Source organism: Rhinolophus hipposideros, assembly GCF_964194185.1.
Source record: "Rhinolophus hipposideros genome assembly, contig: HAP1_SCAFFOLD_594, whole genome shotgun sequence".
In the NCBI taxonomy this organism is placed as follows: domain Eukaryota; kingdom Metazoa; phylum Chordata; class Mammalia; order Chiroptera; family Rhinolophidae; genus Rhinolophus; species Rhinolophus hipposideros.
In genome coordinates this window covers 1-14,434 of record NW_027668846.1, presented here as the reverse complement: position 1 = coordinate 14,434, position 14,434 = coordinate 1, and the positions used below count along the sequence as shown (strand labels likewise).

The 14,434-nt window shown below is 48.8% G+C and overlaps 1 protein-coding gene across 1 annotated transcript; it reads right to left on the bottom strand.

The window, feature by feature from the left end:
* Nucleotides 1-4,335: 4,335 nt before the first annotated feature.
* LOC308495750 (seven in absentia homolog 3-like) lies at nt 4,336-14,369 on the bottom strand (the record flags this gene model as incomplete). Its single annotated transcript, XM_081080726.1, has 2 exons — nt 4,336-10,436; nt 14,250-14,369. 2 exons carry the CDS (start codon nt 14,367-14,369, stop codon nt 9,792-9,794), a joined length of 765 nt encoding a protein of 254 aa, XP_080936852.1. The 3' UTR covers nt 4,336-9,791.
* Between the last annotated feature and the right edge of the window lie 65 nt (nt 14,370-14,434).

Below are 14,434 nucleotides of genomic sequence, written 5' to 3'. Positions count from 1 at the left end.
GATAAGGACAGTTCAGAGACAGCCTCTCCCTGCATTTGCTGATTTTTAAGTGCCTACAGCTCAGCACAATCAAAATAGCAAAGGGGCATGTTTTGGGGTAGCATGTCCTGAACTTCCACAGTGATGTTTTGGGTGGCATGTGCTGCTACCCTTCCCTCTTCTGGGGAAGCTGGGGCTGAGTTTCTGCCCCTAGTGTCTGGTTGCTACCATCAAGGTGTTGAGAGCAGAGGGCGACAGCAGTGTGCTTCTGCTCAGAGAGTTCTGTGCTTAGCCGGGCGTTCCTGCCTCACTGTCCCTCCTGTGAACTTCCTAATTGATTTTCTGCTTACACTAGACTAGATGTCCTTGTCTGCAACTAAAATCCTTGACTGTAGGGGGCGGCCGGATGGCTCAGTTGGTTAGAGTGTGAGCGCTGAACAACAGGGTGGCTGGTTTGATTCCCACATGTGCCACTGTGAGCTGCACCCTCCACAACTAGATTGAAGGAGCGGATGGGCCCTGGAGAAACACACTGTTCCCCAATATTCCCCAATTAAAAAACAAACAAAAACCTTGACTGTCCATGTCCACTTCGCTGTGTGTCCTGGGTGGTTCCCACTCAGAGCTCCTGGGTACAGCTGTGCAGATTGTGCACTGCACAACTACACAGGGCACCGTGCACAGGGCTGAGGCTGAACAACGTTTCCTTACGAATTGCTGTCGTCTCGAAAGGCTGTTTTCTGTCTCCCAGCCCTGCTGCTCCCACTGCCTGAGTTCAGGCCTCACTCCACAGCTTGTGCAGTGGTCACCCAGGTATGAAGAGAGCATCTTCCACGAAGATTACACTTTCAGCCCACATGACCTTCTCCAAGACATTCAAGCGCATTCAGGCTGTAATTTCTTCTGTTTAGACACTTAGAGAACAACTTCCAGGAGCTAGGTCTTTTCATCATGTGTTCCGTTTTCTATATTTTCTGATGCTTTGACATCTTGGGGCCTTGAGGAACCAGGAGGGGACTGGCCCTTCCAAAGTCAGCTGGCTAATTCCTAGAGATAGCAAAGGACTTGCTGTGAGTGTGTCTATGACATGTAAACCAGCCAGTCCTGAATCCACACCCCAGGGCTCCTCCTTTTATCAGGCTCCCTCCTGAAGTCCAGAACACTTCTGCCGCTGCCCTAAATCACCCCAAGGCCAAGTAGGGGACTAACTGGAGAGCATCCTGTAACCTGGAACCCACTGAAATGATTCAAATAGCCAAGCCAAACCTCTCAGCGCCTTACTCTGCCTCACCCATTCCTTCCCATGAGAAAACTACGGTCCAAGCTTTTGCCACTGGTGCTTTCCTGCCTCCTGGTCAAGGCTGCTTCCTTGTGTGAGGCCCAGCGTGGCATGGTGTACCCGTCCTCCTCTTGGCGATTGTGTCATAACCTTTTCTTTCAAAGGTCATCACCTCTGTGCCACTCATCTTACCACACCTGATTCAATCAAATCTGGGTACATCTGAAAACACTGGGAAAGAAGATATTTGAGCACTATTACATCAGGTCTGTCATCAGCCAAAGTCTTCTCTTATGATGAACTGGATTTCCCAAGACAGACTCTTGTATTCTGACTGTCTTCTGCCTCAAGGATGTTACTTGTAGAATTATCCATCAGTGCACTGCCCCCGGCCTGCATTGTTATAATGAAGCTATAATCCTGATTTTATAGAAAGGTCAAAGTCCCTTTCATCATTTAGAGAGCATAGGAGCTCTCACGAGTAAGGCTCACTGTGGCCTTCTAGAATATCTAGTTCTTCTAGAATCTTGGAGGTGAATACATAAATGAAGATTCTAATGGGACTGTAACTTCATTCTTATATTAGGGAGAAAGCTCAAAATACCTGTATAGTTTGTAGTTACTCTATCAAGTCCCTAAACAATTATGAAAATTCAAAGTGCTAAAGTGCATGCGGAATTCTGTAGTATAGATGTTTCCTCTTTCACTTTTTTCATCATTTGCTGCTGTTTCATCCAACTCTCTTCCCCTTGAATGAATCCCTTCCAGCATTGCTAACATTTGATCATCCCATTGCATCTGTGTGAATGCGAATTGTTGCACAGGAGTTGATAAACTAGCCTGCAGGACCAGTTGGCTGCCTGCTTTTGTAAATAATTTCAATAAAACTTTACTTGCATTCCACACTCATTCATTTAGGTGTTGTCTATGGCTGCTTTCACACCACAATGGCAGAATTGAATAGTTGCAATAGCAGGCATATGGTCTGCAAAACCTAAAATATTTATTATCTGGTCCTTTATGGAAAGAGTTTGGCAATCCCTATTTTAGCAGATAAAATGTGCTGTTAGTCTCGAATATTACAAGTTCTCCAGGGACAATCTCACGTTATTCCTCTTTATGTCAGCTTCCATCAAGCTCTTGGGTTCCAAGTTGAATTGGAACCCAAGAAGCGGCAGAAAGATTGGAAAATTCGATGAGCTCCTAGAGGGGTGGTAATCCAGGCCCCAGCTTTGATCCTTAGCAGGTGCTTGACCCCCCACCCCCGCCCCTTTGGAGAAGGTGTGCAGAGCATATCTTGTTTACCCCCAGGCTGCTCAGAAACTAGTCCAGTGATTTCCTTTGCTCTCACCCCAGAGGCAAGGCTTCTGTGGGGTTTAGCTCTGAGCTGCTGGGGAAAGTGGCCTGATAATTCACATTCCCCACTGATGGCGCTGAAATGGTGACCCCTGCTCAGGCATTCCAGAGAGATTTGCAGAAAAAATAAAATGCATCGCTGGTGATTTGGTCGGTAAGTCCCTGTCAGGGCCAGGGGCAGAGATTTACATATGAATTATCATCCTGACCTGGTGGGGATTTACCGGATGAGCCCCTTCTGTGCTCCCAGGGAAGATTTACACAGTCCGAAGTCTGTTCATTGTCACCAGGCTGCAGGGATTGTCACTGTGTGACATGTAGCACGGGGACGTTCCACACTGGCATCCATCAGCCTGCCCCAGTCCTGGGTCATGGCTGATGTTCTCTGGCATCCTGCCTGCACAGCCACTTCTCTGGCTCCTGTCCCCACCGCCCTCCACCTCCATCCCCCAAATGACAGAAGAATAGAGCTCTCTCTCCCCCTTGGTCATAGGGAACCCCCGCTCAGCTGCCCTCTACTCCCCTCCATTTCCTGTTTCTCCATCACAGTGTAACCATGGCCACTTCCCTCACCTTCTCCCCTGCCTTCCTCCCTCTTGCAGGGCCACCGCTCTCTTCAGGTGACTTTATCTGCTCCTTTGTTTTCTGTGGCCCCTTTTCTCATCAGTATGCTCAGCTCTGGATTTGAGAATCTAACGGTCAGCCAAACACTTCTAGCAGAATCCCGTGGGGAGAGTGTTAAGAATCAGAACCCCGGTTCCCCTGTGGATCTCCTGAATCAGAATCTCTGGTTCCGGGGCCCAGAAATCAAGTTTTCTGGATAATTTTTAAGTACACTGAAGTTTGGGCACTAAAACTCTAGGTCTCAGAGTGGAGCCTGGACTGGGCCTCCCTCCCCTGCTGAATTTCAGGCAGTCAGTTTCTCTCTTCTTTCAGCAGAGTCTCTCTCTAGGATGTCTTTGAGGACATGTGGGAGGGAGGGGCAAATATCTGGGACCCCACAGGGACAGAACTGTCCCAAGAGGGAGGAAAGGGCCTGAGAACACACGTGGCTCATGAATATTCATGCTGGCCCTGTGGTCAGGGTTGATCACTCAGATCAGTTCAAGGCATTCTCTATAAGCCTCTGTGAGAGCAGGAAACAGGTTCTGGGAATAAGAAGGTAGGGAAGAAGATAGAGGTTAAAATGAATTGACAGGCAATAGGATTAGAACTCGTGCTCAATCCTGATCTTGCGAGTAAGTAACAGTAGCCTGAGATTAAAGAATTAAACCATGAAGCTCTCCCTTGACAACTGATCTGATAAGCCCAGAAGTAAATTTCAGGATCACTGTCATCTGGGAGAGGCAGGGGAGAACTGAGATAAGGGGCACTGGGAGGGAGGGGTGCCGGGGGTTGATGGCCTGTTTCTTTCTCTGCAATCCAGTGCGGAAGGCTTGGTCCCTCTTCTTGGGGCAGCACTATGTTGGGGGCAAACTAGTTGCTTTGCTTCAACTCCACTGGCACTTTCTTCCTTACATCCAATTATAACTTTAAAATGGCAGCAAAAATGAAAAGGGGAGAAAGATAATGAAACATAAGTCAAAAGTGGCAGCTGGCGAATTTCTGATAATTGTGTTTTCCCTTGTAGCGTTTCATTTCTGTTCCCTCATGTTGCACAGTAGCCCGTGGGAAGAAAGAACACCCAACAACAACAAAAACAACTCCAAAGAGTTCAAGGAAACAATATCAAATGCAATTTAATGACAGTTTTCATGGAAGAAAGGGTAGAGATCGAGTAGCATTCTCAGTCTGCTTCCTCTTGTTCTCTTTAACACCATCACAAAGCCTAGAAAATTGTACATACATCAATTTACGTTAAGTAAAATGATTCTCAATTACCTTTCTCTTTCTTATCTCTATACCTCTAAAAAAAGGTTTAAAAAATGGAGGAAAGTCTTTACAGTATAGCACTCAAGGTAAAATATTTTCATACATTATTGGAAAAGACAGTCGCTAACTCATGGGGGTAACCCATGTGATAACCTGATTTGGAGGGAAAAAAATCAATGCTTATCTACAGCAGTCCTCTTGCATCTCTATTCAGTGACGTTTTTCTTGGCTGGCCCTTCTCCAGGTTAACATAACGGACAACTTACCAGTTCTTGGAGGAAATTTTCTGAACAAATCATCTCAAGGTCTAACCATCTACTAGAAGACTCTGCTCTTCCTCTTGATGCTATTTGTAGCTGAACTTTAATCAGAGCGTAATTCTTGGATGTCCAGGCCACAGTCCTTTCCCCTCCCACCAGAAATTGGACCCAAGTAGAAGCTGCAGCAAGCCTCACCTCTTCCATGCCTTCCATTGAAACAATTGGGATGAGCGTAACTGATTCACTGTTGACCTGGGAGTTTCTGCCTGCTTCAAGGCACTCACCCTGCAGTTTCCTATGTCTTTTATCCTAGTGGGAACCATAGCCTTGATTTAGAAAGAGTATTGCTCTGGGCAGGCTATGGAGAAAGAACAGGGTCCTTGCTGGGTTGCAATGAACTAACTGTAATAGCCAGAGTAGGAAGGTAAGGCATTGAGCTCCATTTTTTATGTGACTCATCTCTTGACTCATTCCCTTTCCTGTCCCTCAGCTTTGAGCTATGGAAGAATCACACTTTTGGGGTCACACATTTTATGTGATGTTTGAAACCACTGCTCACTGTGCCCTTCTCAGATGTTGCATATTTCCAATCTCTAATTTCAAAGTAAAATACTTCTTTAGGCTGGGTTTTGGTCTACACGTAGAGATAAGAAAGATGGCCTGTAAGAATAAGTAGCAGGAGATTCTAGTTTGGGAGAGCTTGGTTTTATTTTTTGGATTGGGATGACCAATAGTCTGGTTTTGTGGAGCCGTGCTTTTTCTATGAACGTCATCAGCTAGCGTTTCTCACACTAACAACCATAGAGAAGGGGCTGGAGTAGGGCAGGGAATGCTCTTGAAGCAACTTCGAAGCCTCAGAGTTTCTTCTCTAGAACAGTTTGTATTTTCCCAACAACTTGCTGTGTCACTGGCTTGGCGGTCATCTGTACCCCATCAGTACCCTCACCAGGGTCTTGTTTCTCCTTCTAAAGTTTCCACCCCGCTGTGTGCCCCTGAGATGTCTAGGTAGTGGTGTGCTGGGAACCCTTTAACAACTAGCTCTCTGAGGAGAAAACCCCTAGTTTACAGCACTTGCCAATTTCCATGGTGTAAATACTACCATCCTGGTCAATTTCAAGCTATATCACTACACGTGGACTTGGGAGATGGGCTGTACACACCATCATATAGTATGTTCACCATGCAGTTATGGTAGATGGAAACAACCGCTAGAGCACAGAAATAATTAGGAAGTGATGGGTTTTGAGTATTACCTTTGCTTTTTAATATAAATAATTGTAAATTTATATAATTTAATTCTTAATAAGGGCTGTGCTTAACAACTGGCTCGCAAAATTCCTAAAAAAAAATGTAACAACTGATATGCAAGCCACCTTAGCACAGCCTTTGTCTTGGGGTAGGAAAAGAGGGAGAAAAAGGAGAAATGAAGGGCACATTTAGTTCTAAAGTACTAACAGGCCTCTGTGCCATACAGCCTTTATGACTGGCCCTTCTAAGCCTCGGGTCCAGGAATTCATTGAAATAACACAGTTGATGTTGGCCAGAGCCTGGACTTTGGAGCTAGACATGCTGGGTTTGAGGCCCAGCTCTCCCATGTGCTAGCTGTGTGGCCTGAAACGTGTCTAACGTCTCCTAGGTTAAGAGTCTCATGGGTACAATGATGCAGTTGCTTTGCCAGTTTGCTATGGGAATTAAAGGAGATACTGGACACGAAGTCGTCAGCGCACTGGGTCACATAGTGAACCCTCCGTGAATGGTAGCTGTGAGTACTACTGTCATTATGAACCTGATCTATGTCTAAAATGTCTGCGGAAACCGCAGGCAGTGATGGGCTCTATCTCAGATGTAAAATCATGCCGCGTCAGATAGTTGGAGACAAACTTCTTTGTATGGTCTGATCTTTCCTTCCGCATTGCCCATGTTTGTAGAGTCAGCCTGAGGGGCAGAAATGTCCTCTCCACACCTCCTGAAAAAAATCGTTTTTACAGATGCCTGAAGTTCAAATACTGGTTACTCACTTTTTGCTATTAAGTGCTGCTGTCTCCCTAGGCCTGCTTTTTAAATGCAGATACTTAGAGAGTGTCATTGAGCCAGCACCCGGGTGGGAACGAGGCAACCAGGTCCCGGGCTCTGCACAGGATGACTCCTGAGAATGCAAGCCCGAGCCTGGAGTGGGAGATGACCCAGAAAAGGGCCTGAGGGCTCCACATGCCCCCTGCTGCAGGGTTGACCATTTCGTCAAGCTGAGATGCCTCTCAAAGCAGGTCTCTCCCCCTGTTCCCCCAAGTATCCTGGGACAAAGACCCAGCTGACCCTCAGGCCCACAGTCCACTAATGAGGTGGGGACCTTGCTGAGGATTTGGGGTCGGTCTTCCTATTGCAAGAACACCAAGTTTGCAGTCAGTTTACTGGGTTCTAGTTGTGGTCCCAACCGCTTGCTGTGTGACTTCGAGAAGGTCATTTCATGTCTTGGAACCTCTATTTTTATTTTATTTTTATTTTTATTTTTTTTTAGGAAATTGAGGATTCTGATGAAGATTAACCTGAGACTCAAATGAAGGGGCCCTTTGTGATTATGAAGGTCATGTGACTATAAAGGATGGCGCCAACATGCTTTGTTGGTACCATTCTCTATCCTTATTCATTGCTTTCAGTTGGCTCCTTTTTCTTTAGTTCTTCACATGTGAATGTGGAGAGAAAGGTCTTCTTGGTAGCACCGTAGATGGACAAAAATAACGCATTTCTACCCTTTGTTCTAAATTTGCTTTCTAGGAACCAAACATAGATCCTATGTGGGCTCACATATTCATACTACAATGTGCAATAACAACCTTAGTTATTCCCGGTTTGGCTCAGGGCACTTGGCACAACAAGAAGGCCAGGTGATGTTTGCCGGAGCCCTAAGGCCCTGTGAACACTAATTATATTCCTGCTGAGGTTTGGTTTGTTACCCTGGGGCACCTGTGAGGCTACACAAATGTTAGCACGTGGCTGAGTACCAGAGACCAGGGGAGGAACTGTGGTTCGCAGAGGTGACAGACTCGCAGCCAAGAAGGTCTTAGGTGCCAGGGAAGGGCCTGGGGACAAAGGAAGGAGCCAAGGGAGCCAACCTGCCTCAGCTCGTTCCTCACCGTGCATGTGGTTTGGGGGGGCAGCTGGTGCCTGGTAGGATGTTCTGACAGTGCTCAGGGAAAGGAGCTGACAACCTTTTCCTTGGGACTGCGGACCTGACTTTTGCCTCCTTCAGTGACACAATATTCATTGGCCCCCTTAGAACTCTAACAGAAGGAAACCTCAGCCCCAGGGTCCCAGCCATTACTGTGTGACCAGAGGGAGCTTTGTTATTCAATCTCCTATGAGCGGCACCACCCTTCTGGTGGTTGGGGTGTGGGTTGGCAGCACGGGTGGCTAGAGGATTACCTGGCCATTAAGGGAAGGCTGTTATGTTTTAGGATCGATTATTTTTGGTGGGGGAAAGATTGCTGATGGGCAGCCAGGCCAAACTGCCTGAAACTAAGTACTCAGTTGGAGGCCTGCCAGTATCCAGCAGAGGTGGACGAGGTGAAGAAACAAGGCAGAGGGAAACATTAGGTTGGCGAAGGGCCCACTCGGTTCTAATGCGCGTCGCGTGGGATTTGGGCGCCTTGCGTCTGCAGCGACTGGAGATTAGCCAAGGAGGAAAACAAAAATGACAAGGAGGGAGAAGAGGGCCTGCTGGGAAGGCTTACAGGTGTTCGACCTTGGACAGAGGAGACGAAGTTGACTAAACATGCCTGTGTTCTTTAAATACACGGTAGGCTCCCACAAATTGTTCTAAAAAGCAAAGACAAAGCCATCTGCACAGAGGCAATGTGGGTTTTCATTCACCCTCCGACAGGGTGCCGAATACATATTTGACCAGCAAGAATGTCTGTGTGCTGAATGGGGCCCTCAGAGCATTTTAGAAAGTACGGAAAGGAAAGGGGACCCTCCCAGGTGTACGAGGGATTGGGCCAGCTCGCCAGGTCCCTTGTGTTTGATGCTGAGCTGTGGTTCTGGTTTAATGAGGTATCAAGAGCACAGTGGGTTCTTTGCATGACACAAAAGTGCTCAACACTAGTGAAAGGACTGATGGATGTATAACATGATAATGAGCCTCTCTGAGGTGAGAATGCCCTCCCAGAGGTGGGCAATTCATTGCATCCTTTGTTTTTTCAGCTGCTTCTCTTTCCCCACCTCTTGCCCATCCTTTTTTACTCCCTGCTCAAGGGAGGGCCAAGACATTTATAAGAAAGCACCAAAAACTTGAGGACTTTGATTGCAGAGCTGGAAAAGATAGCACAGGCTGAGAACAAGCCCACGGCAGGCCGCCAAAAGAGGCGTCAACACCTGCCCACTCCTGAGCCCTGGGGTCGACCCACAGGACTCAACACAGTGGTGCCTCCAGCCCGGTGCCCGGGCCTTCAGAAGAGGCGCCATCTCCTCACATCCGGCAGCTCAGCTCTGACCCTGAGGTTCCTGGAAAGGTGCCAGAGCTGTGTGTGTTTGGTCTGAAATCTACCTCTGAGCCGGCCAGGTTCCCCTTCCCAACCTGCCTCCTCACATCCTTCGGCGTTAGCGTGCCCTGAAATAGGCTGAGAAGAGAAGGGAGAAATGGTGTGGATACTAAATCTCCTATCAACCCCAACAGTCTGCTTCGTGGTCTCAGTGACTTTTGCTCATTTTGGAAGCCGTGGAGAAGGGAATTGGGGGTGGCGGGAAATAACCATTCTGATTGAATCGGATCCAAACATTTCTGTAAAACTATACCACTAATTAGAACAAAGAACACACCAAGGTCTTGAGTCACAGGACGCTTACATAATATAATGCCCACGGCAGACAAACACTAAATACCTCTAAGTACCTGAGACGAAAAAAGAAAGGAAGGAAGGAGGAGGGAGGGAGGGAAGGAGGAAGAAGAATAAAGAGGAGTCTGGAGTCCCGGCAGCTGGAGGTTCGAGGGGCCCAGGCAGAGTGTCTGGGTGGACGGGTGGCTGTGTGTGAGGCTCCGGTGGCCTCTTGCTTCACATCTCAGCCTCTGTGGAGCACACCTCTGTCGCTGTGATAGCGATTCCGATGGCAAGGCTGCCATTGTCGGAGAAGAGCTGGGCCAGCGAGGTGTTGAGGACGAGGCAGTCCCCGTCGGTGATCACCGAGTCCACACACTCCAGGACGGACCGGGGCGTGGCCTCCCATTTGAGACGCCGGTGGTTTCTGTTAAGCTCCAGGCGATAGGTGAAGCAGTCGGCCTGGGTGGGGGTCCCAACCAGCATCATGGTGGCAAAGAACTGGGGGTGCCCTTCATGCCTTTCCTGTTTCCTAAGCACCAGCAGAAAATGGTGGCCAAGGCAGGAGTGCATGATGATCCAGTCAGCCGGGGCGGGGAGGTGCATGTCTGTGGCCAGGAAGACTATCTCGGCCCCCTGGAGGATGTCCACTCTGTGCATCTGGCGCAGGTGAGGCACCACCACCTCCAGGTGGCCTTCCCACGGGCAGGAGAACAAGGGGCACAGGCAGGTGGTCACCTGGGCAGTGTGCAGCTCCGCCTCGTGCTGGTGCAGGTGGTGCTGGGGGCGGTGTTGTTGACGGTGGTGGTGGCCGAGGTGGTGATGGGGGCGGCTGCCTTGCTCTGGTGCACTCTGAGTGACGGCCCGGCGGCTGGCCACGCACTGCAGGAGACAGAGAAGAATGTTAGGGGGCACGAGGCCAGTCTCTCCGCCCGGCTGAGACTCCCCTGGTGCTCAAAGGAGACTCTCCAGCACAGGTGGAGAAAACTTTATTTCTTAAAAAATGAGGAGAACCGCCATACTGTTTTCCAAAGTGGCAGCACCGTTTGACTTTCCTGTTAGCCATGTAAAGGGGTTCCAATTTCTCCGCATCCTCGCCAACAATGGTTAGTACCTGTTTTGACAGACATTTTGTAGACAAAATTGTTTCAGATGTTTTGCCAAATTTATATGCTGAAAAGCTGTAAGTCTTCTCTACATCAATTCATTTTGGTATAGGACCTAAATTTACGCAATTAAAAACAAAAGCCCCTTCAAAGATTCCTCCTGCAAGAATAATAGATTTTCCAAATCTAATGGAACTTTTTTTTTTTTAATCCAAAAGAAAAATGAAGGACATGGTGGATGCCTTGGGTGGTTGAAATTCTGAAATCTCAGTGCAAGACAATGCAATATTTATGCCTTTCTGATTCCTTAATAAGATAAACAAAGAAGCAATTTCCCTCTCAAATAACATACATTACAGTGGTCATTAGTATTAAGAACAAAAAAAAATTATTTTTGCCTTTTTGATACTGTCGATATTTATGTGCTGGCACTGAATGCCAATGGGTTATTCCCCCCAACTTTATCATTGCTTTTATTTTTAAAACAAAATTTCAGTAAATGCCCGTTTGTCCTCCAGTGTTATCAGGACTGTGCTGTGTTGGGTGCCCCTCTCTTGGGTCCTAAGGCAACTGGTGGGACACAGGGCTGGTTATGTGCAGTTGGGCTATGGTTCCCAGGGAGGGAGCCTCAGCTGTGAGGCCTGGGACTTTGTCTCCAGGCACACTTCTGCCCTTCCAGGCTCACTGTTCCCAGGCAGCCTCCACCCCAAGACTCTCCTGACCTTTTGTTCCTCGTGGCAGTGTGCCCACAACGCCCTCCAAAACACCAGGAGCTGTGATGGCACCTATTGAGCAGGTATCAGTAAACATTTATTGACCACTTGCTATGGCCAGACCCTACAGGAGCTAGGGGTACAGCCTTGTGCAAAGTAAACACCACGTTTCTTGGTGTGGATGGCAGACATTAGTATGCACATCATTAATTGTGGTTTTCACAAGGTTCCTCCCTGTGACATGAGAACTGTGATTCATATTTTTCAGATGAAGAAACAGGCTTCCTGTAGTAATGTACCTGAGGTTACGAAACTCTTGTTAAGTTCGTAATGAAAGTTTGGGATTCGTTTTCATACCTCCTGACTCTGCGCACAGCAGCATTTCCTCCTCCCCCAGTTATCCCCGCCTCTGGTATGCCCCCCTCCCCCCACACACCATTCCTTGAGCTCCTGTTTTCTGCAGGATTAGGCTGTTCTGTGGAGGTGGCAGCTCTATGGGTGCTCCTGGCGTGAGGCCCTCACATGGCAGCCTTCTCTGGTCTGCCCTCAGGTAGAGACTGTCTCTTCTGCCCTAGCTCTACAAGCCCTTTGGGCGCTTGCCTCCACACCTGGCTTCGGCATACAGAGTACAAGGACATAGGTCTGTTTTTACACTCACCACCACTGCTGCCAGACTTTCTACCTCCCCAGACTCAGTGTGTGGCCAGCGGCTGAGGCCTGGCTAGTCTCTTTCTTTAGGGCACACGGCGGTCACACACACACACACACACATGCTGAGATTATCACCCTGGTGGTGGAGGTGACCTGCAGGCAAGTGTGGTCCAGACTAGCTCTATTCTTGAGTTCACCCCAGCTCCCAGTTTCTGCATCTCCCCGCAAGCTCGGGAATGCCACAGTTTGAGCTACAGGGGCCCTTCCGGTAGTTCCTGCCCTGTTCCTGGATGGCAGCTCCTGGGCAGTCTGCTGTCACCCACCCATACTGCACACCCACAAGGCCCATGAAGGGCCCGGCGGGGTTCCGGAATGCTGCTAGCAGTGCATCTGACTTACCTTGTGGTATTAAATTCAGGGAAGGGAACTACTGTGTAGGGTCACCTAAGTGTTTGGCATTGTGGAAAGTAGGTGTTTTTTGCATAATTGTTTAATTTTTCACAGAAAAGATCATATATTTTAACAAAAAATAAAATCTGGCTTAATTCCCACTTGCCTGCTGGTGCCACGTACCATTTAGTCAGTGGGTGAGGGCGGGCGTGGCGTCTCTTCCCATCCATTGGGCTTGTACAAGCCCAGGGCTCACACACTCCAACAGCCAGCTGTGAGGGCCCCTCCCGGGGCCTTCTGTCAGTCTCATGCGCTGCAGAAGGTCAGCCTCTTCTGCTGAACTCAAGCCCATCTGGTCTTGGCTTCTCATGGAAAGCCCCAAACACTGTCCCCTCTCCCAGCCTTTGAGAAGCCCCCACTTCTCTCTCACTTAGCTTTTACAACAATTATGAGGGAAACATATTATGTTGTATAGATGAAGAAACTGACACACAGAGAGGTTGAGTCACTCACCCAAGGTCACACAGCTCCTAAGGGGTACAGCTGGGAATGGAACCCAGATCAGTTAAAGGTGACATAGATTATAGACTGGGAAGATCACAGGTTGGATCCAGCAGACTCTGGTCTGATTCAAGGTTTACTCATCCAGAAGTGTTAGTTTCCCCATCAGCAAATATTTATCTCAAAGGGTTGTTAGGGGATCAAATGAAATAATGCCTGACAAACAGCTTTAAAAACACATTAAGTATTACATCAAGATGGCATTTCCAGGGGCTGGCCCGGCGCTCAGGCGGTTGGAGCTCCTGCTCCTAATGCTGAAGGCTGCGGGTTCGATTCCCACATGGGCCAGTGGGCTCTCAATCACAAGGTTGCCGGTTCGACTCCTCGAGTCCTGCAAGGGATGGTGGGCTCCACCCCCAGTAACTAAGATTGAACACAGCACCTTGAGCTGAGCTGCCGCTGAGCTCCCGGATGGCTCAGTTGTTTGGAGCATGTCCTTTCAACCACAAGGTTGCCGGTTCGACTCCTGCAAGGGATGGTGGGCTGTGCCCCCTGCAACGAACAATGGCAACTGGACCTGGAGCTGAACTGTGCCCTCCACAACTAAGACTGAAAGGACAACAACTTGACTTGGAAAAAATCCTGGAAGTACACTGTAGGGACAGAGCCCCAGAGAGCAGTTTCCAAGCTCTCGGCCTCACGTGGAAAGGTGCTGGCTCAGGTAGTAAATGGCCATCAACTGTGATTGGATGGCCATGAGCTGTGGCTAGTTGGCCGTCAGCTGTAACCAGTGAGCCATTGGCCACAAATATAACTGCTGTGGCTACGCTAGCAGGAGGAATGGGGGCTAGCAAGTGGATGGTGGCTGAGATAGCAAGAGCGGATTGCAGTTAGCACTGCGGATTGCAGCTAGCGAGGAGAGTCGAGGGAAGTCAGAGAGTGGGTCGGTTGGCAGAAAAGCGGACAGCAGGTCACACGTTGTGTGAATAACAGTGTGGCTCCTGCTTCCTGTTTCTCCAACCCAGCTGCCAGATTGTAGTATAACTCCCCTACCTATGGCTCCGTGGGTGTTCCGTTTTAGACTCACCATGTCCTGGGTTCTTATGTGGGGAGCGGGACCAGAGACCCTGCAGGCCACCCCGTCTGATGACTCCCCGCATGACATACACACTGTTCCCCAATAAAGTCATGTTCCCCTTTCCCTTTAAAGACAAAAAATCTTTAACAACAACAAAAAAAGATGGCGTTTCTATTTGGATGTGCTTTGGTTTGGATGTGCTTTGGGGTAAAGACTCGGCGGCCTCCTGCCCCAGTCCCTGCCTACCTATGCCTACCCTGGTCAGCTGGCCTTTGTGCCTGGGCAGCACTCCGGGCTGAGTACAGGCCACCATGAGCCCAATATCACACTTGCCCTGGGGCCTCCTGTCTCTGTGCTGACCCGTGACGACAAACATCCCGAAATTCCCATCTCAGAAGCAGTCTCTCGGCTAGTTATTTTCCACATGCCTTTCTCCAGATC